The sequence below is a fragment of the Pimephales promelas genome, chromosome 12 (assembly GCF_988280905.1).
Source record: "Pimephales promelas chromosome 12, fPimPro1.hap1.1, whole genome shotgun sequence".
Taxonomy (NCBI): Eukaryota; Metazoa; Chordata; class Actinopteri; order Cypriniformes; family Leuciscidae; genus Pimephales; species Pimephales promelas.
Genome location: NC_142780.1, coordinates 34288278 through 34309531, shown reverse-complemented (window position 1 = coordinate 34309531; position 21254 = coordinate 34288278). Strand labels below are relative to the sequence as shown.

The window sequence follows — 21254 nt, the reverse complement described above, 5'->3', positions numbered from 1 at the left end:
TAAACATCACATTATGCTTTTTCTGTACATTGCAGACATCTCTAAATGCATGCACTTTGAACTAATATTAATTTTACTCAGTGCTTGAAACTACAAGATGGATTGTTGTTGAAAGTCAAAGAGTTTCTTCTACAAACATCTTAATGAGAATTCGCTTTGAGAGATAGTTGACTTCAGTGATGCAGTCTTTTGCAGTCAATTTTTTACATTTGTATCATTAGATATTTTTATTGCGAGCTATGTCGAGCTATTTGGAAATAGGCTAATTTTACCACTCCCCCAGAGTTAAACAGTTGAGTTTTACCATTTTTGAATGTATTCAGTCGATTTTCTGATATTTATAAGAATATCAGTAACCAGAGAGTTTCTGGTCTCATTGACTTCCATAGTATATTTTTTTCCTACTATGGAAAAAGTGGAATATCCCTTTAAAACGGGTGATTTCAAAGGTTGGCGATTTAGCCAAGTCACCAAAGGAGCAACTTCTCTCTATTTACAGATGTGATGATACACGCATGGGCTGATGAAAACCATCCCGTCAGGTCTAAAATAAAAACACATGACTTACCATAGTGAAACAGGGTAAGACAAGAACATGATTTGGAGGAAGGATTGATGTATATGGACTCAAGTTACATAGTGTACCTTTAATTTAAGGAATGCAGGTCTGTTTATCATTTCCATTCATCTTGCAAATGCAGCTGCTATAAGGTTGACACAGATACAACATAAATGTAATTTAATTTGGTGGAAAACAAAACTGTGACATGAACAAAAGGGATACCCAAAATCTGATATCAATGTTAGAAAACTAGTTCAAAATCTGCTTCAGTGACACCAAATGTTCACATTATGTGATAAATTACATGAATTATTAGTCATTATAAAGAGAACAGATAATATACATACTGTATATATAAAAGATTAAATAAATTATGAGAAATCAAGCTACCTCCACACGCTGTACAACTTCGAAAAGGGACAGGAAGTGACATCACAGGAACAGATTTGTTTTCCATCTAAAGAGAGCAAGTTAAAAACAAGCAATTCATAATTGAGCGTTGCGTAGAAAATAAATAAAGCAAATAAATAAATAATAAACAGTAGAGCCTGATCGATAAAGGATTTTGAAGGCTGATACAGATACAAATATTTGTTGGTTTTAAAATCCGATATTCCGTTATATCGGCCGATATTTTTTTTTATTTCAGAAACCAGTGTTGTAGTACTCGAGACTCGGACTCGGTCTCGAGACCATATTTTAATGGTCTTGGACTGGTCTTGTCATGGACTTGCATTTGGACTCGGAATTGACTCGTACTCGAACATTTTTTTTTTAGGACTCGGACTTATTCCCGAGTCCACTCGAGTTCAATTCAAAATATTTTTCATGATTATTAATGTATGTTAATAAAATATTTCTTTAAATTGATTTACACGCCCAGTGATTGGTGATTTTCTAGTGCGCAACAAATTGTAATAAAATTACTTTTAACACCACCTACTATGTGGCCTTTTTACCCTAAACTGATCATATTTTTTAAACTCTAAGTAAATTCAGTAAAATAAAAAAAGGATTTCTCTAAGTAAATAAAAGTAAATTAGGTAATCAACCCTCACTGGTCTCGGTCTCGACTCGGACTCGACCGTCTCTGGTCTCGGACTCGACTCGGACTCGACTCTCTATGGACTCGGTCTTGACTCGGACTCGACTCTCTCTGGTCTCGGTCTCGACTCGGACTCGAGTGAGGTGGTCTCGACTACAACACTGTCAGAAACACGCAACAAAACACTAACAGATTTCCCTAACATTAGTTATTTGTAGTTATTTATGAGTTTTAACTAAAATAATATGATAATGCATTTTTAAAAAGAAACTTGTTTCTTTTATTGTCACAACAGAACAGACTGATGATAGTGGCATTATTTAGCTTTGTGGCTAGTCTATGATGAGCTATAATTTAGCAATGGATTACGTCATACTGCAAATTGTAAAACATACATTTTCAATATAACAGGCCAAGGAGAGATGATACGTCTCATTGCTATAACTGTCACACGCTATTAAAGAAATACTTCAGTAACATTGTCACAACAAACGTAACGTAAATATTACTAGCTAATTCCGCTTCACTCTCGGCTTATTTAACAGCAGCAAAACTGGACATTTTAGTCACAAATATTGTCATGCTTATTTGAGTTAAGAGAACTGATGGGGATGTTCTTTTAATTATTATTCAAGCAATATATGTCTCGTGACCAACTCACCATGAACACACTTCACCGATGATCTCACTCGCGGATGTTCTTCTCTCTGCCCGGCAGGTTGCAGGATGTGTGGCGCGTTATAAACGAGTTTTGCCAACAGGGACGGTGTTGAGTGCCCTCTGGTGGACAAACTATACAACTCCAACACTCATGACATGGTTGAAGAGCGTATCGTCCGTTTTTATTTTATTTTTGAAATATAAATTTATCGGCCATTATAACTGCCGATACCGATAGTTTGGAGAATGCCTAGTATCGGTCGATAATATCGGCCAGCCGATAAATTGTTCTGGCTCTAAATCAGGCGCAATGAGTTAATGGTTTAGAATGGAGGAATAAAGAACAGAAGCATAATCACAAATTTTATTGAAACATGTAGCTTGTTTCACAAAGTTAAACAAATATCTTTGTTTAATTGACCTTTATATCATTGCTGTAAATACTGCATATTAGATTTTGCCATTTCTGTCCATCCATAAAGCATTGGATCACGGTGGCGTAACAGAATGACATGCATTGAAGATGCATAAGCAGGCAAAGCACATCAACCAATGCAAAACCTGGCTTGATATGTTAGCGGATGCTGTCATCAGAGCTCTGGGTTCTCTCATCTGATCTTCCACGGTTGAATAAAGGGCAGCAGAGAGTCGAGCGGCAGCGGGGAGGGAGCAGCCGTCGCCCCAGCTCCTGAAACACCTTCTTGAAAGTCTCTCTGAGAGCTGAAGAAGAGAAGTAGAATACGAAAGGGTCGAGACATGCATTCAGTGTGCTGGTGAGCAGGGCATAATTTCTCCAGTGACTGCTATAGCCCCTGACAAATCCGTCCACATGTGTGATGTTGAAGGGCATGAAACAGATGACAAAGACCAGAAGCGTTCCCAACGCCATCCCGATGGCTCTATACCGCTTCTTGGTGTGAACTTTGGATAGACGGGAAAGTATGCAGATGCACTTGATGTAACAGAAGGAGCAGATGAGGAAAGGAATGAGGAAGAAAACAAAAAAAAGCTCCAGGCGAACCGGAACGAGGATCTTGAGCTGTTCATCGCTGAATTCGTCATAGCAGGTGTTGCGCTTGGATGGATCAGTGAAGTTGGGGTTAAAATAGTTGTGGTATTGCATGACGTAGACGACGCTACAGTGCACCATGGAAATCACCCAAAAAATGACGCTGGCTATCATGGCATTTCGAGGGTTGCGTTTCAGCTTGTATTTAATGGGGAAGGCTACACCGAGGTACCGCTCCACGCTGATGGCCGCCAGGTGTAAGGTGCTGTTGGCGATGACGGAGTAGAAGATGAATCCCGACAGCGGGCAGAGGAAGTACGGCATCGTCCATTTCATGTTGGCCGCCTCCACCATGCGAAACGGCAGGAAAAAGAGGAAGATCAGGTCGGAGATGGTTAAACTGAGTAACAGCACGTCCATCGGGGTGGAGCGCTGCCGCACCTTCTGGGTGAAGGTGTATAATGCCAAGATGTTGGCGGGAAGGCCGGTGATCAACGTGAATCCATAGACCCCTAACACCAGATTACTGAGACGCACCGTCCACACCATCGTCACTGTATGCAAAGCTAATAGCTAACAGAAAAAGAAAGATTTAATTTAAGATAAGCATTTTAACCTTGTTTCATATTTTTGACTTCAAGTACATAAAATCCAGATATCAAATTGGCTAACGGTTTCACTTAACCGATGTATGTTAAGATTCTCACCCTTGGCTAATGTCTAATGCTACGTTCACACCGGACGTGAATCGCGCGTCTAGTTTGACGCTTGATCACTTTGTGTTAATTCGCGTGTCAAGAGCGAAACTGGCGCGCGTAAAAACAAAAGTTTGAAGCGAAATTTACGCGCGTGTCGCACGTCAGAATCGAAATCCGTTGGCGGCTAGGGTTGGGTATCGAGAATCGAGTATCGATTGGAACCGGGACTAACTTATCGTTTTTCCCGGAATCGTTCAAAAGTTAAAATTTCGATTCCTAGTTTCGATATTCGCAGTCCGCCGAGCGGAAGAAGAAACCGCTGAACAACACCAACGAAGAAGCGTCTACCGGAAGTGTTAGCATAACCGCGTGAGTCGAACATGAGTAGCTTACGTCGGCGATCCAAAGTGTGGCTTCACTTTTCTAAAAATAACGAAATCTCGGCAAGATGAAAAATTTGTAAAAAAAGGAGTATTTTTACAGAAGGAGTATTTCCTTCAGAAAGGATTATTTCCTTCAGAAAGACCGTTGGTTAGCAACGTTAGCTAAAATTTTTTGACCCTGCCTCTTAAAAGAATCGGAATCGAGAATCGTTAGGAACCGGAATAGAAACAAGGAATCGGAATCAAATTCAAACGATACCCAACCCTATTGGCGGCCATTGTTTTTATGTCGACCGAGCATTCATCAAGAGAGTTACTAACTGAATCATTCGCGCGTAATGCACTTAACGCGCCAGACGCGCCATTTGCGCGAACTTGACGTGCGAATGAGGCGTATTCGCGTCTTCCGCGCCGCGCTCCACGCCTCATTCGCGCCGCAGGAATTTTTCACACGTGTAATGCGTCTTTTGCATTGACTTAACATTGAAATCATTCGCGCCTGACGCGCTATTCGCGTCCGGTGTGAACGTAGCATTAGACATGCCAGGAAGTTGATGAGCATCTCCTATGGAAGTACATGAATGACAAATGTTTTTGAAACAAAAAAGCCTGTTAAATTGCACTACTTGAAAAAATGCATTGCATTAACCTAGCTTGCATTGTATTTTTAGGGCTTGTATTTTAATGGGCTAAAATTCAACATGGTTTTATATTTAAGTTGTGAATATTTCGGCTGTCGACGAAGAAAACTATAGAGCAACCGGTAAGTCATTCATTCATAAAAAATATCTGTAATCTAGAACGAGCGTGCATGCGAGACAGATATTGAGCTCCTAACCGCACTGCAGAGAGACTTTAGCGTTTTAAAGTTTTATAGTTTTCTTCGTCAACAGCTGCTTGCACCCCCTGCTGGCGAGCTCGACTAACAGCTCAATCGGTAATCTACTGATATGTCAAATGTTCAATTTTCAGTCGAATTTGAACCACTGAATTTGTAAAGCGAAATAAAATGGACCGAAAATTGCCTGTCGAATATTATAGTTTTTTTTTTTTTTTAAATGAGTATTTTGGAAGTGAAATCTGAAAGGTGAGTGTGGATTATTTAATTTTTGATATTAAAAACATGTGTGAAATGTTTTCAATAGAAAAGCTTAAATATGCAACCATGTTGAATTTCAGCCCATAAAAATGCAAGCCCTAAAAATACGATGCATTAAAATGCAAGCAGGGTTAATGCAATTCAATGCAAACAAAAAAACAACAACAACAAACAAACATGAAAGTAGTCAGTGTTGGGTAAGTTCCTCTAAAAAAGTAATTAATTACTAGTTACTAATTACCTCTTCAACAGTGTAATTAGGTTACTGTACTAATTATTCTCTCTAAAAAGTATTTAATTACTTTTAATTACTAATTACTTTCAAAATCCCATATCAACCTCAAGCTGAATAATACAAGGATATACATGAATGTGTTTTAATTCTTTCAAATAAATACTATATAAAATAAAATTGCATGAATTATCCTTAAACTGACCAAGGTGGAGAAGGTTACATTATAAAAACATACTTTTTAGCATTTTAATGTTAAACCCACTATTGTTTTATGTCTGATCTCATGACATTTCACACTTTTTCCATACATATTTTACAATAATTCATACGAATTTTTACGAGTGCGGTCGTAATATTTAGACACCTCATAAAATGCATACGAATCGCTGTGAGATCGGATTGATCTATACACAGTATTTACCTCAATTACAGATAAATGAAGAGTAATCCCTTACTTTACATTTTCAAGGGAAAAGTAATTAAATTACAGTAACTAATTACTTACTAATTACTTACCAACACTGAAAGTAGTGCAATTCAACAAGCAGTTTTGTTTCAAAAACATTTGTCTATTATATTACTTCCATAATCTCCTCAATACTAAAAAATTGCCAAGTCAAGACACCTTTATTTATACTGGACTTTATACAATACAGATGGAGCTGAGACTCCATTAAAGGAAATGAGGATTCACAAATAAGAATTGAGAAGCATACTAAACCTCCCTTACAAGGAGTTATTCTTATTACTGTAATTGACCACACAAAGGAGCTTCAGGGTAGGAAAGAATCCTATTTTGGCAAGTAGGTCACTTATTAATGGCAATAAAAACAGATCAACACCGATATAGGACTGCCTAAACTAAACATCTGTGCTAAATATGCATCTATCTATGCTTGCAATAATAAATAAACATGCAGTATATTTAGGATATTATCTAATAAATTATCATGAGATTTGATCAGTGTTCCTTCAATTATTGTCTTGTACATATTGTGCACTTTTTCATTGTATGCTTGGAAAAACATATTATTATACAGTATAAGAAAGCATCTCAGGAAATGCATTAACACATTCAGGTGTTATTACTGAGAAAAATAAATAATTCTGCAAAGCACATACAGTACAGAGATCAAACAGATGATTGGGTGATGCATTTTCACACCTGGGTATTTGGAGGATCTACACAGCAACTAATAAAGTACTTAGTGACCAACAAAATATTATTACTTAAAATGCATTTCTTAGAACACTTCCAAACTGCAGATTTTATCTGCATCATGACTGTATATGATCTATACATCTGTTTTAATCTTCAGCTTGCATTACCAGTCAAGGGAAACGTGTTTAAGGGGAATACCAGACTGGGCGATGGAAAATATGAGTGAAGAGACATTATAAACATTAGAAAATTAACCAGCACCATCATTTTCTAGACAGAAACAAATATATATGTTTCAGTCTGGAAAATATACTATATTTAGAAACTTTAGCAACATCTATGTTTCAGAACAATTTACTGTTTTTAGTAAGTGTAAAAGTACATTTAAAGAAATGGAATGAAAAATAAGCCCTTAAAAATGTAATGTGTATACTGTAAATATCACAACACATTATCTGGTATTTAGGGAAACCATATTTCTATATATGATTTTATGTAATAATTAATCATTAGAATGAAAGACAATACATGTTTGTGTATATATGAAGACTTCAGATGCAAAAGCCTAAGTCCGTCTAACGTTTTTCTTCAATATTAACATTTTTATCAGGTTTCTATGTATTGGTTTCTACCCAAGTACCTACATTTCTGACTGGGCTGAGGTTGGGGTTAATTGAGTTTGAAGTTAAAGTATTTGATGAACGTATATGTGCGGAGAACATTCACTCAATATTATTATCTCATTTTTGACATAGGAGGCTTTTGTATTGGAGTCTTCATATAGTACTGCATGCTAATAATCCTCATTACAGAAATATGGGTTCCACATGTATAGTCATTGTGAATTTCTGACCAAAACCGCAAAACAATGACCTGTTGACGCATTAGAACATTCAAAATAATCATCACAAACCAATCTGGAATATATATCTTTACTGTATTTAGAAGCAAAATATTTACCTTACTTAATCAGTCAAGTATCTCAGAAGTGACAATGTGATGCTCCTCCAGTCTTTACAGCTTTGTCTCATTGTGTCATTTTGACACATGCTGCATCTATGATGACAAAACAGGAAAGAAGAAACACATTTTTTCATTTCACCGAAAGAGGCGAGCTTTTTTAAATAACACAACCACAGAACGCTTCACATTGCAGACAACTAACATTAATTTTACTCGGCTTAGGAAGTTTCTTGTTCTACAGACGTCTTAATGAGAATTCACACACACAAAAACCACATGCACACAATGTGTCACGAATAGAAGAAGGCGAGATTGAACGAGTACGATTAAAATTGATTACTGAGTGTGACTGAAAAATAAATGTGCAAACAAAGCGAATGAAATTGGGAGAATTTATTTGTAATTTCCTGTGTGCTTAGAAACATCTGATCAAACATTTGCTTTTCATCATGTTTTTGTTAGGCCTGTCAACAGCCTATTTTACTTAAAGTCATTAGCATTTTCCACATCATTAACATAAAAATTAAAGAGCTCAATTAATTACACATCCGTTAGGTGGGTCTCCTTCATACTCAAATGCGCAATCCATCCACAAAAGCAGCGTAGCGGATCGCAGTAATTGAGCGGCGTTACAAGAAGCATCTGTGAGCAGAGAGCTGAATAAATAGATGCGAGAGGACAAATAGTGGCAGTCCATTATTTATCATTTAGCAGTTCAGCTCTGCCAGCCATCCTAATTCATGTGGATTTTGTTCGAGTTTTCCTGTCTGTGGAAAAACATTGTATTGTGTTTTATTTTCAGACACTTGAGTGCAAGGAAAATCCCATAGCAGCATTGTTCCAATGGATAAAATTCACACTGTGTCCTATTCAACAGCCATGGCTTTCACATGCCTACGTGACAGTTGTGCGAGAGAAACAAAACCATCAGTCCTTTTATCAAAGATGTGGTCGCTCTGACAAAATGGAAAGATTTGTATGGCACGATAAGCGGAGGGCCAGAGGAATGGCTGAGCATTTGTTTCTTTCCACCAGAGAGACATTGTGCTTTGTAAGAAAGTTTTTTGCAGTGCAAACAGTGTCGATCTAGATGAGCACTGCATTTTCTCAGCGTCTGGGTCTGCCTCGGTGGACCTGGGGGAGAAATGAAAGAACAAAATGCTTCATTTGATATATATATATCATGTCTAACGGCCCTTTCACATCACCTGAGTCAGCTGTGCCCAATGACCTGAACTCAAAGTTCAACTTTGACCATTTTGCATAGATAGTAGACAATGTGCACGATGTATGAAAAGTCTCCCTGTGCAATGACAAGCCCTACTTTGCACACAAGTTGATAATCATTTACAGTAAAATAAAAAATAATTAAAAAGTCAAGAGATCTTGAATGCATTATAATGTCCCACAAAGGTCTCATTGGTTAATGTTAATGTCAATTTAAAATCTAGTGTGAACTAACATGGACAAACCTATTTTTATCAACTAATAATACTAATAAATGCTGTTAGGTCATTTTTTGCCAATGCATATCGTCATGTTAACAATTGACACCTTATTGTAAAGTGTTAGTGCTTATATAAAATCATCAAGAGCATGCAGAAACTGTAAAACTTAGTGAACCCGAGTGTTTTATTTTTTGTTTCTATAATCTATCAAAACAATCACCGCACATTCTGTACCAGGCTCAAATACGTGTTGTTCACCGTTTACAGTGCCCACTGCCCTCTTTCATACCCAGCAGCTTCGTAAAATTGCATTTCCGTGATGCTATCTGCAGTGGTTGTCACATTTAGATTAAAACGGTGCCTTGATGAGTCACGTGAAAGCATTTTCACATCCTCTTAAGTGACTGATTTAGAACGCACGACATTGGTCAAACACAAATAGCATACAGCTGAGCTGACAGCGTGATATTTTAATACGCATTTACATACATAGCACATTCAAATACAAACACGTAAATAACTGCATTTCTCTTTATAGGTCAGCTATTTTGGATTCATTTACTCACTGAGCTTTGAGCATGGCATGCATCATATAGGATACCATAAAGAAATGTGGCCTAAACAAGATATCTTAAACAAGGTAACATAATAATAAAATGCATTTTGAATTTTTACATCAAACGCTGACTGGGTTTTGTCACTAAAACATGGATGAAGTTACTTTTATATCATTATTTACAGTGTAGCACCCGAGGATCATTGTCAAGCTTGTGCATTTAACTCTTTTAATGTTACTAACCTGTTGCATTACAGTGTAGCACCCGAGGATCATGACAAGCTCGTGCATTTAACTCTTTTAATGTTACTATCCTGTTGCATTACAGTGTAGCACCCGAGGATCATGACAAGCTCGTGCATTTAACTCTTTTAATGTTACTAACCTGTTGCATTACAGTGTAGCACCCGAGAATCATGACAAGCTCGTGCATTTAACTCTTTAAATGTTACTAACCTGTTGCATTACAGTGTAGCACCCGAGGATCATGACAAGCTCGTGCATTTAACTCTTTAAATGTTACTAACCTGTTGCATTACAGTGTAGCACACGAGGATCATGACAAGCTCGTGCATTTAACTCTTTTAATGTTACTATCCTGTTGCATTACAGTGTAGCACCCGAGGATCATGACAAGCTCGTGCATTTAACTCTTTTAATGTTACTATCCTGTTGCATTACAGTGTAGCACACGAGGATCATGACAAGCTCGTGCATTTAACTCTTTTAATGTTACTAACCTGTTGCATTACAGTGTAGCACACGAGGATCATGACAAGCTCGTGCATTTAACTCTTTTAATGTTACTATCCTGTTGCATTACAGTGTAGCACCCGAGGATCATGACAAGCTCGTGCATTTAACTCTTTTAATGTTACTAACCTGTTGCATTACAGTGTAGCACCCGAGGATCATGACAAGCTCGTGCATTTAACTCTTTAAATGTTACTAACCTGTTGCATTACAGTGTAGCACCCGAGGATCATGACAAGCTCGTGCATTTAACTCTTTTAATGTTACTATCCTGTTGCATTACAGTGTAGCACACGAGGATCATGACAAGCTCGTGCATTTAACTCTTTTAATGTTACTATCCTGTTGCATTACAGTGTAGCACACGAGGATCATGACAAGCTCGTGCATTTAACTCTTTTAATGTTACTAACCTGTTGCATTACAGTGTAGCACACGAGGATCATGACAAGCTCGTGCATTTAACTCTTTTAATGTTACTAACCTGTTGCATTACAGTGTAGCACCCGAGGATCATGACAAGCTCGTGCATTTAACTCTTTTAAATGTTACTAACCTGTTGCATTACAGTGTAGCACCCGAGAATCATGACAAGCTCGTGCATTTAACTCTTTAAATGTTACTAACCTGTTGCATTACAGTGTAGCACCCGAGGATCATGACAAGCTCGTGCATTTAACTCTTTAAATGTTACTAACCTGTTGCATTACAGTGTAGCACACGAGGATCATGACAAGCTCGTGCATTTAACTCTTTTAATGTTACTATCCTGTTGCATTACAGTGTAGCACCCGAGGATCATGACAAGCTCGTGCATTTAACTCTTTTAATGTTACTATCCTGTTGCATTACAGTGTAGCACACGAGGATCATGACAAGCTCGTGCATTTAACTCTTTTAATGTTACTAACCTGTTGCATTACAGTGTAGCACACGAGGATCATGACAAGCTCGTGCATTTAACTCTTTTAATGTTACTATCCTGTTGCATTACAGTGTAGCACCCGAGGATCATGACAAGCTCGTGCATTTAACTCTTTTAATGTTACTAACCTGTTGCATTACAGTGTAGCACCCGAGGATCATGACAAGCTCGTGCATTTAACTCTTTAAATGTTACTAACCTGTTGCATTACAGTGTAGCACCCGAGGATCATGACAAGCTCGTGCATTTAACTCTTTTAATGTTACTATCCTGTTGCATTACAGTGTAGCACACGAGGATCATGACAAGCTCGTGCATTTAACTCTTTTAATGTTACTATCCTGTTGCATTACAGTGTAGCACACGAGGATCATGACAAGCTCGTGCATTTAACTCTTTTAATGTTACTATCCTGTTGCATTACAGTGTAGCACCCGAGGATCATGACAAGCTCGTGCATTTAACTCTTTTAATGTTACTATCCTGTTGCATTACAGTGTAGCACACGAGGATCATGACAAGCTCGTGCATTTAACTCTTTTAATGTTACTAACCTGTTGCATTACAGTGTAGCACACGAGAATCATGTCAAGCTTGTGCATTTAACTCTTTTAAATGTTACTAACCTGTTGCATTACAGTGTAGCACCCGAGAATCATGTCAAGCTCGTGCATTTAACTCTTTTAAATGTTACTAACCTGTTGCATTACAGTGTAGCACACGAGGATCATGACAAGCTCGTGCATTTAAAGGATTAGTTCACTTTTGAAAAAACTTTTGCTGATAATTTACTCACCCCCATGTCATCCAAGATGTCCATGTCTTTGATGAAAACATTCCAGGATTTTTCTCCATATAATGGACTTTAATGGGAACCGGATGGTTCAAGAGCCAAAAGACAGTTAATAACAGTTTCAGATGCAGCTTCAAATGTCTTTAAACGACACCAGACGATGCATAAGGGTCGTATCATGCGAAACGATCGGTTATTTCAAAACTTATTCCAAAAATGTAACTTTTCTAAGGACAAATGCTAGCCTTGCTATATTCTCTGAGGCGCGTTTGTAACGTCACGTAATACGTAATTACGTTCAAAAGGTCACGGGCGACGTAGCCGGAAGTACAGAATCAAAATCGTCCGACATCGTTGTTTTTCCTTTTAATTCCTTTTTTTGTAAACGGTGTTTGAGTTAGTTTGCACGTTCAACCTATGCGTTCAACTTGTAAACACTGACTCTGTACTTTAGGCTACGTCGCCCGTGACCTTTTGAACGTAATTACGTAATACGTGACGTTGCAAACGCGCCTCACAGAATAGAGCAAGGCTAGCATTTGTCCTTAGAAAAGTTACATTTTTGGAATAAGTTTTGAAATAACCGATCGTTTCGCATGATAAGACCCTTATTCATCGTCTGGTGTCGTTTAAAGACATTTGAAGCTGCATCTGAAACTGTTATTAACTGTCTTTTGGACCTTGAACCATCCGGTTCCCATTGAAGTCCATTATATGAAGAAAAATCCTGGAATGTTTTCATCAAAAACCTTAATTTCTTTTCGACTGAGGAAAGAAAGACATGGACATCTTGGATGACATGGGGGTGAGTAAATTATCAGCAAAAGTTTTTTCAAAAGTGAACTAATCCTTTAACTCTTTAAATGTTACTAACCTGTTGCATTACAGTGTAGCACCCGAGCATCATGTCAAGCTCGTGCATTTAACTCTTTTAATGTTACTAACCTGTTGCATGTGCATTGGGTGTCCATGCATGGGCAATCGTTGAGGGCTCGTATGCCGCACTCCAGTCACATTTGGAGGTCTGTGTCGGCGGTTCGCGTTCACAGGCTGGATGTTGCGCGCCTGTTGCATGCGTTCACGTGGAAGCATCTGGAACTGATCTGGACCCAACACTGGAGGTGGAGTAGGAGGCTTCTGACCCGCTTTGTTGAGCTGCTGGATGGGTTGAGAAGGTCCAGGCTTCTGCAGCGCAGCTCGAGTCTGCTGGATCCGGGTGTCAAAAGGGTTCTCGGTCTGGGCGGAGTGTTGGCGTAGTGCAGCCTGGGTAAGAGGAATGGATGGCTGAACCACGGTCTGATTTGGTCTGGAGGAAGGATGTGTTTGAGATGTAGTCAGGATTGGATTCTGACCTTGAGAGGTTTGGGTTTGAGGTACTGTACTCTGTACATTTAGGTCCATTTCAGACTGGCTGGGCACGTTGTGAGCGATTGGTCTTTGGAGGTCTCCTCTTTGGGAAGCAGAAGGAGCTTGAGTTATCCTGCCTGTAGGTTCAGTCTGGTATCTCCCAACTGAACGCCCTTGCCGTGCATTTCGTTGTGGAGATCTAGACCGCCAATCCGAGGATCCACTGCTGTCCGAGCTGTCGACTTCACGATTGGGGTACGCCGGCGTTCCCTGCAAACGGTCCCAAGGCATCTGCTGGAGGTGCGCGTTGGTGCGGATCTGGTCGTCGGTCCGAACACGGTTTGAATGTCGAACCTCTGCTGAAGATCGTGAGTTGGTAGTTCGGCGGTTTGCATTGGTTTGGTTGGTAGGGTGCGAGTGGCCAGTCTGAATAAGGGCATTGGGTTGGCGAAATGCATTTGTTGAAGCATTCGTCTGTGTTTGATTACCCAAACTCAAAGGCTCAGAGTTGAACAAACCAGTCTGCGAAAGATTTTGATTTTGCTCTGCGTGTTGCCGGATTGCCTGATTTGGTTGGTTTGCTTCTGGAGGGTATGTGTTCAAGTTGACATGCACTGTTTGAGGTTGTGCATTGTTAAGCTGGTCAGTGTGTGGCAACGTGTTTAGGTTTACATGAACTGTGTGAGCATGTGCACCAGGCTGAGAAGTACCCGTTTGTATGAGAATATTAGGATTGTGCTGGACAGGCTGTGGGAACGATCTCTGAGGGTCATTGTTTGGATATGAATTGATGTTTTGATGCCCATTGTCTGGGAACGCATTGATGTTGTGGTGAAATACATCTGTGTTCATATGGCCATTATGATGGAGTGGGTTGGAGCTGCTGGGAATGTTTTGAGGCATTGTGTTGATGTTCCCATTGTTGTTATTGGGTAAAGTGGTGAAGCTCTGTGGCTGTGAGTTGTGTAATGTTGGATCAGGGTGGTTTCCATTGACAAGAGCGCTGTTTGCAATCTGAAAAAAAAGCAGTATTATTGTTAAATTGAAAAAGATGAACTTTGATTACAAAGTTCCTTTATGCTTTCTAAAATACATCAGACTAGTTTTGTAATTCTTATCTTGCAACTGGTGAATATGAGTCTTAATATAAAGATGTATTAATACCATCTTAAAGGGATAGTTCACTTTGAAATTAATTTTTGATATGTTTTAGCTTACCTCAAGGGCATCCAAGATGTAGGTGTCTTTGTTTCAGCAGTAGTTTCAATTTTTATATTTTTAGGTCAAACCGTTTGTGTCAATCAATCAGTCATATAATGGAGGTCTATGGGGTCCACCTCAAAGAGCATGCACAGAGAAGTCCAAATTAAACATGATTTAATGACTCGTAAAAGAAAAGAAAACGAACAGTATTTATTTACCAAAGCCACAAAGCGCCCACGCCCTCAGAGTACTTGGACATGGCTGTGACTACAAAAGGTAAAATCTATATAAATACAGTTCGTTTTCTCACACAAACCGCTCGTTTCGTGTCTTAGGCCATCAATGTGTACTTACATTTACGAGTCATTAAATCATGTTTAATTTGGACTTCTCTGTGCATGCTCTTTGAGGTGGTGACCATAGACCTCCATTATATGACTGACAGACACAAACGGTTTGACCTAAAAATATCAAAATTGAAGCTACTGCGGAAACAAAGACACCTACATCTTGGATGCCTTTGAGGTAAGCTAAAACATATCAAAAATTAATTTCAAAGTGAACTATCCCTTTAAGTAGCAAAAACAGGGCTAGAGTTGATGTTATCTAAGACTCCCTTGAAAATGAGATCTTTAATGAGATCTTAAAACGTGCAAAAACAAGTTTATCCTAAACAATTAATTGATGTACAATTTTTATCAAACAATTCAAAATTAAATGATTTATGTCACCTGTAAAAAAAAGAAAAGAAAAAAAGCTCACATATATATAAATGTTTTACAGATCAAAAGGTATTAATCTACTTTACACAAAACACAATAGTAGAAAGTGTAACTGTCGTACTGTGGTACTTCCATTCTGGTTTGTCTTCTGAGGTCCAATAGCCTCTCTGAGTCTCCGATCCACTGTGAATATGAGCATCATGTCAGAGACTTTAGCATCAAAAAGCAAAACCCCAGACAGAAGCATTGAGGAGGGACATACCATTTCTCTGTCGCAGGAGCACAATAATGACAATAATAATGATGATGAGTGCAACAACACATGCAACTACAATCCCTGCGACGGCCCCTCCACTGAGACACGTACCTGTGAAGCAGGAGAACATGATTTTTAGATTTTACATTCGAAGACTTAGATTATTACGCAACCCCTAAGAACAGAAAACATAAATGGAGAGAAAAACACATCACAGAATCATCAATAATGGAGAAAGCGTCCTGCAGAGGAAATGCATTGTAGGTGGATGGAAATTATGACTCCTTCCAGTATGGTGACACATGAATTTATCAATCCTGTAGTTGATTACTCCCTCTCCGGTCAAGAAAATGAATGCCAGGCCGAAGAATGAACCGACAGATCCATCCGTCACTGTAGTGCCACCGAGAGCCATTAACTCACCCACAACGGCCAGGCCTATCTGCTGCTTTGATGCTCCTCCTGTGATGTCATTCCGTGCGGTGCAGGTATATGTGCCACTCTGAATGGTGGAGAAGATCTGCAGACTTAGAACGCCACTCCCTGATTGGCCGGCGGTCACCGGCTGGCCGTTGAGTACCCACGAGAAGGAGGCGGGAGGTAGAGAGGCAGATGTACAGGTGAGACGCACCGTCTGGCCCACCGTTGCATCTCCACCGCCGACACACTCACTCGAGGTCTTAGTCAACTGTGGGGCGTCTGGACCATCTGAGGAAGCGACAATATTAAAGATTAAAATGCTTAATGACAATTTATCAGTATCAACATATGGGTCACGATGTATTTAAAGGGATAGTTCACTTTGAAATTAATTTTTGGTATGTTTTAGCTCACCTCAAGGGCATCCAAGATGTAGATGTCTTTGTTTCCACAGTAGTTTCAATTTAGATATTTTTAGGTCAAACCGTTGTTGTCTGTCAGTCATATAATGGGGGTCTATGGTCACCACCTCAAAGAGCATGCACAGAGAAGTCCAGATTAAACATGATTTAATGACTCGTAAATGTAAGTACACATTGATGGCCTAAGACACGAAACGAGCGGTTTGTGTGAGAAAACGAATGGTATTTATATCGTTTTTACCTCTTGTAACCACAGCCACGTCCAAGTGATCTGAGGGCGCGGGTGCTTTGTGGCTATGGTTACAAGAGGTAAAAACGATTTAAATACTGTCACACACACCGCTCGTTTCGTGTCTTAGGCCATCAATGTGTACTTACATTTACGAGTCATTAAATCATGTTTAATCTGGACTTCTCTGTGCATGCTCTTTGAGGTGGTGACCATAGACATCCATTATATGACTGACAGACAAGAACGGTTTGACCTAAAAATATCAAAATTGAAACTACTGCGGAAACAAAGACACCTACATCTTGGATGCCCTTGAGGTAAGCTAAAACAGTGAACTATCCCTTTAATTCGAATAGAAATTCAATGAAAAAATTTCACTGTGGTAATTTCTATTTTGGATAATCTAATAAATAAAACAGAAAGAAATAAAAAAGTGTTATACAACAATACAAATAAAAGGTGCTTCGTCTAATTTGATTGTTTTATTTTTTACTGTAAAAAAAACAAACATGTACAGCGATATTTACAGTTACTGGGAAATTCGTATTGAAATTCAACAAATGGTGACTAGTTTCTGCAACAATGACACACAACATTAACGGTGACTGACTCACAGTAGACGCTGAGGGTGGCCTTGGCTGTTTGTGCACTGACGGCGTTGCTGACGGTACATGAATACTCCCCGGCATCATCTCTCCTGGCTGGCGTGATGATCAGAGATCCAGCGCTGATGGTAATGCGGGTGTCAGAGGACAGAGCAGCGCCTCCTTTACCCCAAACCACACTGACCTCTGAACCCGCAGACCAGCTGCAACTCAGCGACACATTCGCACCTTCCAGAGGAAGAGGAGGCAGAGACAAACTCACTCCGTTCACAGCATCTGAAGATGGAGAACAAGGACAGGGTATGGAAGCTCGTTTGTGTCTCACAACTGCAACTTCATATTTTCCAATTCCGACTTTTTTACGAGTTTGTATCGCACAACTGCAATTTATAATCTCGCTTTTAAACTTTGTTTACATCTCGAAATTCAGATTTTTTGTTTTGTTTGTTTGAAAAGACTTTTCTGTTCAGAATTGACCATATGCACAGAACGCTCTCAAGAACTTCCGCAATAATGCAAGCCAGCTTGAAAACTTCTGGTGAAATGCCACTTGTTAGTTTATAATCAGAATGTACTTATTGCATTTAGTTATCCAAAAAAAGGCACGCCCCAGTTTTCCTCCTCAGCAAAATTCAATTCGACCATTAGTTTTCACAAGTCAGTAGTGCAAATTAAAGTTTTATTGTGCACTTTAGTCAAATTCATTAACAAAATGTGAGTTTTCACAAGTGTGCTGAGATCAGCGAGCATTGACTGACAGCTTCTGTCATTATAAAGGGAGTAAATGCTTTCTGAGTAATCCATTCACATTTTAAAGAAAAGTTATTGTTTTTCATGAGACTTTGTGACGTTTCCTATTTACTTAACTACAAAAAAAATATGCTAAACCTTCACAAAATTTATTTGAAAAACTAGTGATTTTATCATTTTTAATGTTTGTTCAAAAGCAAAATGTGCGAGGAAAAAAAATGATAGGAAATTAAATAAGACGATAAATGTTTCTCTGCCACCATCTACTGTTTATAGTTGTAATTAATGTTGTTGTTTTTTTAAATAAAAGTGGATTTCCTACATCTGAAGACGCTCGGTTTAACAAATACGGACTATCTCAGAAGAATGAACAAATAATGTACATTGTCATCACATTAAAAATGTGAAAAAAAAGTCCAATTACAGACATCTGTGTTTCTTATTACACAATCCCCATTGGCTTCAAGTCACTGGCAATGACACTGGTTTATTGGCAAATTAGGTGTGATAACTGCATAAATCAACCATTGATGGTTTTGTATAGATGTAAAGAAACAGTTCACTGAAAATGCAAGCTAGCTCATCGAAAACCAGGAAGTAACCGTGCATATGATCAATTGCGAGTTTATATCTCGCAATTTTGAGAAGAAAAGTCTGAATTAATTCCGTGGCAGAAATATGTTTCAATACCAGGATGAGTAAACAATGTTTTCTATTCTTTTAAGTGATGTGTAGTCATACCCAACACCTTGAGCTGCACTGAGCGGGTGTTCACGCCGAGTCCAGAGGTAGAAGAGGGTTCGACAGAGACGCTGTAGTTTCCCGAATCACTGAGCTGGCTGTTACTGATTTTGAGCTGAGTGGCAGTGACTGAGATTCTGTTCTGATACTGTTGGACGGGCAGTACAGAAGGGTTGCCGTTTACCCACATGGCCAGTGTAATCTCTCCACCAGTAGTCCATCTGATAAGAGGCGCATCAGACACTGTCTGTACTGTAAAGATAGCATCTTTCCCTGATGCCACCAACACTGGTGTCTTCTCAAACTGAACTGGAACAGGGTCCAGACACACAGCGATCAAAGGCAAACCTATGGAGAGTTAGAGCTGGAAAGTTAGCTTCAACAGTTCACTGTATTTGCATCAAAAAAAGTTGTATCTGATGCTGTTAAAATGCGTCGCAAAAGATTTTTATTGTAACGTAGGCCAAATATGATTTTAAACGGATGTTAATCGGATGCATAAAGCCAGTTCTTATCAGCATAAACTTTTGCTGATAGTTTACTCACCCCCTTGTCATCCAAGATGTCCACGTCTTTCTTTCTTCAGTCGAAAAGAAATGAAGGTTTTTGATGAAAACATTCCAGGATTTTCTCCATATAATGGACTTCAATGGGGTCCAAACAGTTCAAGGTCCAAATCAGAGTTTCAGTGCAGCTTCAAAGGGCTTTAAACGACACCAGACGATGATAAGATGATGAACAGGAGAGTCACGAATGGGCATCACAGAACAGAGCAAGGCGAGCATTTGTGCTTATAAAACTTTAACTTTTTTATTTATTTTTTAAATGAGTGATCGTTTCGCTCGATAAGACCCTTATTCATTGTCTGGTGTCGTTTAAAGCCATTTAAAGCTGCACTGAAACTCTCATTTGGACCTTGAACCGTTTGGACCCCATTGAAGTCCATTATATGGAGAAAAATCCTGGAATGTTTTCATCAAAAACCTTAATTTCTTTTCGACTGAAGAAAGAAAGACATGGAAAACTTGGATGACATGGGGGTGAATAAATTATCAGCATTTTTTTTTTAAAGTGAACTACTCCTTTAAGCTCACAGTTCATCACATTAACAATGGGAGCGTTCTACAAACACAGACAGAAACTTTAAATGCGATTACATCTGAAAGAAATGCATTCATATAGGTGTGGCATGAAGAGACATACTAATGATGGACGTAAAAGAGCTCAAACAAAATGAACAATGCTGTAAAACAGGCAACTCAACTATGTGTGACACAAACTTCAGCGCTTGTACATCAAAGCTTTAAATATATCTTGCATCTGTCTACGATCAGTGTTTTGACGTGATCGCCTTATATAATCCAGAAGTTCCTGACACTAAAGTGTTGGTTGGTTGTCATATGAACTAATTGTTTTCACATTATTTTCCTTTTTTAATATATATTAAAAAAGGAAAATAATGTGAAAACAATATATATTAAAACTGAGTTTGTACTGATACCTCTTGTCAAATTATTTATATTTTTTTGCATCAAGTTGCTTTTGTTAATGCTGTCTTTTTTCAGGTTTGTTGTTGCATATCAATCAGAAGTATTTTCAGTGAAAAATAAAGTGTTTTACAAGTTAAATATCTTATTGTAGTGGTCTAATTTAAACGGGGTACTACTGTAAAATGCACAGATGTGTCTACAAAATCACATCTGACAATCGTGACACACTGAAGACACAAAACTCACTTATCAACGAGACAATCACAGGATGCAGCAGTATGTTCATGTCAGTCTGGAGGGCCTGAGCAAAAACATTAAATTAGTTTCCAGATGTTTCATTCAATCACACATTAAAGCATATAAATCACAATAAGAGACGTTCTGTCAAATTGAAAGAGATACTGACATCAATCTGTTTCATAAGGGATTTCTTTGACAACAAGCTGGAATAGTGCTCAAGCTTGCGATTATTAAGTGAATCATAGTATTAAAATGTGAAATGAAAGTTGTTATATAAACTCACTAAGCAGTCTTCGTTTGGTTTTCATTTTCGTGTCTTTAAGTCCGTGTGTGTTTCGGCAACAGACGCTAACTTCCTGAATACCTGTCGACGCCTCGCTCACCTCACTGCATCGTCACAACTACTTGAGATCATCAATCATCCTTAGAAGGAAAAATAGCCTATACGTTGGAAACGTAATAATTAATTAATTTATTTATTTATTTAAAAGTCTCTGATTCATTTTTGTACATATCAAGGAAACGTTAACGTATC

General features: G+C 38.6%; 2 protein-coding genes across 4 annotated transcripts; both read right to left on the bottom strand.

Moving 5' to 3' along the window:
* Positions 1 to 1312: 1312 nt before the first annotated feature.
* Positions 1313 to 3825, bottom strand: LOC120491202 (free fatty acid receptor 3). The gene has a single exon (XM_089118076.1). The coding sequence runs from the start codon at positions 3823 to 3825 to the stop codon at positions 2842 to 2844; it is 984 nt and encodes a 327-aa protein (XP_088974202.1). The 3' UTR covers positions 1313 to 2841.
* Positions 3826 to 3832: 7 nt separating this feature from the next.
* Positions 3833 to 21194, bottom strand: LOC120491107 (uncharacterized). 3 transcript variants are annotated; one of them, XR_016145823.1, is made up of 10 exons: positions 21003 to 21194; positions 20726 to 20780; positions 18990 to 19337; positions 17508 to 17774; positions 16243 to 16527; positions 15826 to 15930; positions 15685 to 15746; positions 13237 to 14652; positions 7814 to 7909; positions 3833 to 3849 (listed from the first exon to the last, which is right to left on the bottom strand). XR_016145823.1 is itself a non-coding variant. In XM_039688707.2 (9 exons), exons 2-9 carry the CDS (start codon positions 20763 to 20765, stop codon positions 8924 to 8926), a joined length of 2550 nt encoding a protein of 849 aa, XP_039544641.2. In that variant the 5' UTR covers positions 20766 to 20780; positions 21003 to 21191; the 3' UTR covers positions 8195 to 8923. The 3 variants fall into 3 exon arrangements, 2 of the variants coding, with proteins under 2 accessions (XP_039544641.2, XP_088974201.1); XM_039688707.2 differs by lacking the exons at positions 3833 to 3849; positions 7814 to 7909 and adding an exon at positions 8195 to 8950 and having other exon boundaries at positions 21003 to 21191; XM_089118075.1 differs by lacking the exons at positions 3833 to 3849; positions 7814 to 7909; positions 20726 to 20780; positions 21003 to 21194 and adding exons at positions 8195 to 8950; positions 19536 to 19613.
* Between the last annotated feature and the right edge of the window lie 60 nt (positions 21195 to 21254).

Coding starts and splice junctions, on each gene's coding strand:
- LOC120491202 (XM_089118076.1), bottom strand. CDS start 3,825: ATGGTGTGGACGGTGCGTCTCAGTAATCTGGTGTTAGGGGTCTATGGA.
- LOC120491107 (XM_039688707.2), bottom strand. CDS start 20,765: ATGAACATACTGCTGCATCCTGTGATTGTCTCGTTGATAA. Junction 19,338..20,725: donor TGTGATTGTCTCGTTGATAA/GTGAGTTTTGTG, acceptor AACTCTCCATAG/GTTTGCCTTTGATCGCTGTG. Junction 17,775..18,989: donor AGTGCAGCTCAAGGTGTTGG/GTATGACTACAC, acceptor CTCCATCTTCAG/ATGCTGTGAACGGAGTGAGT.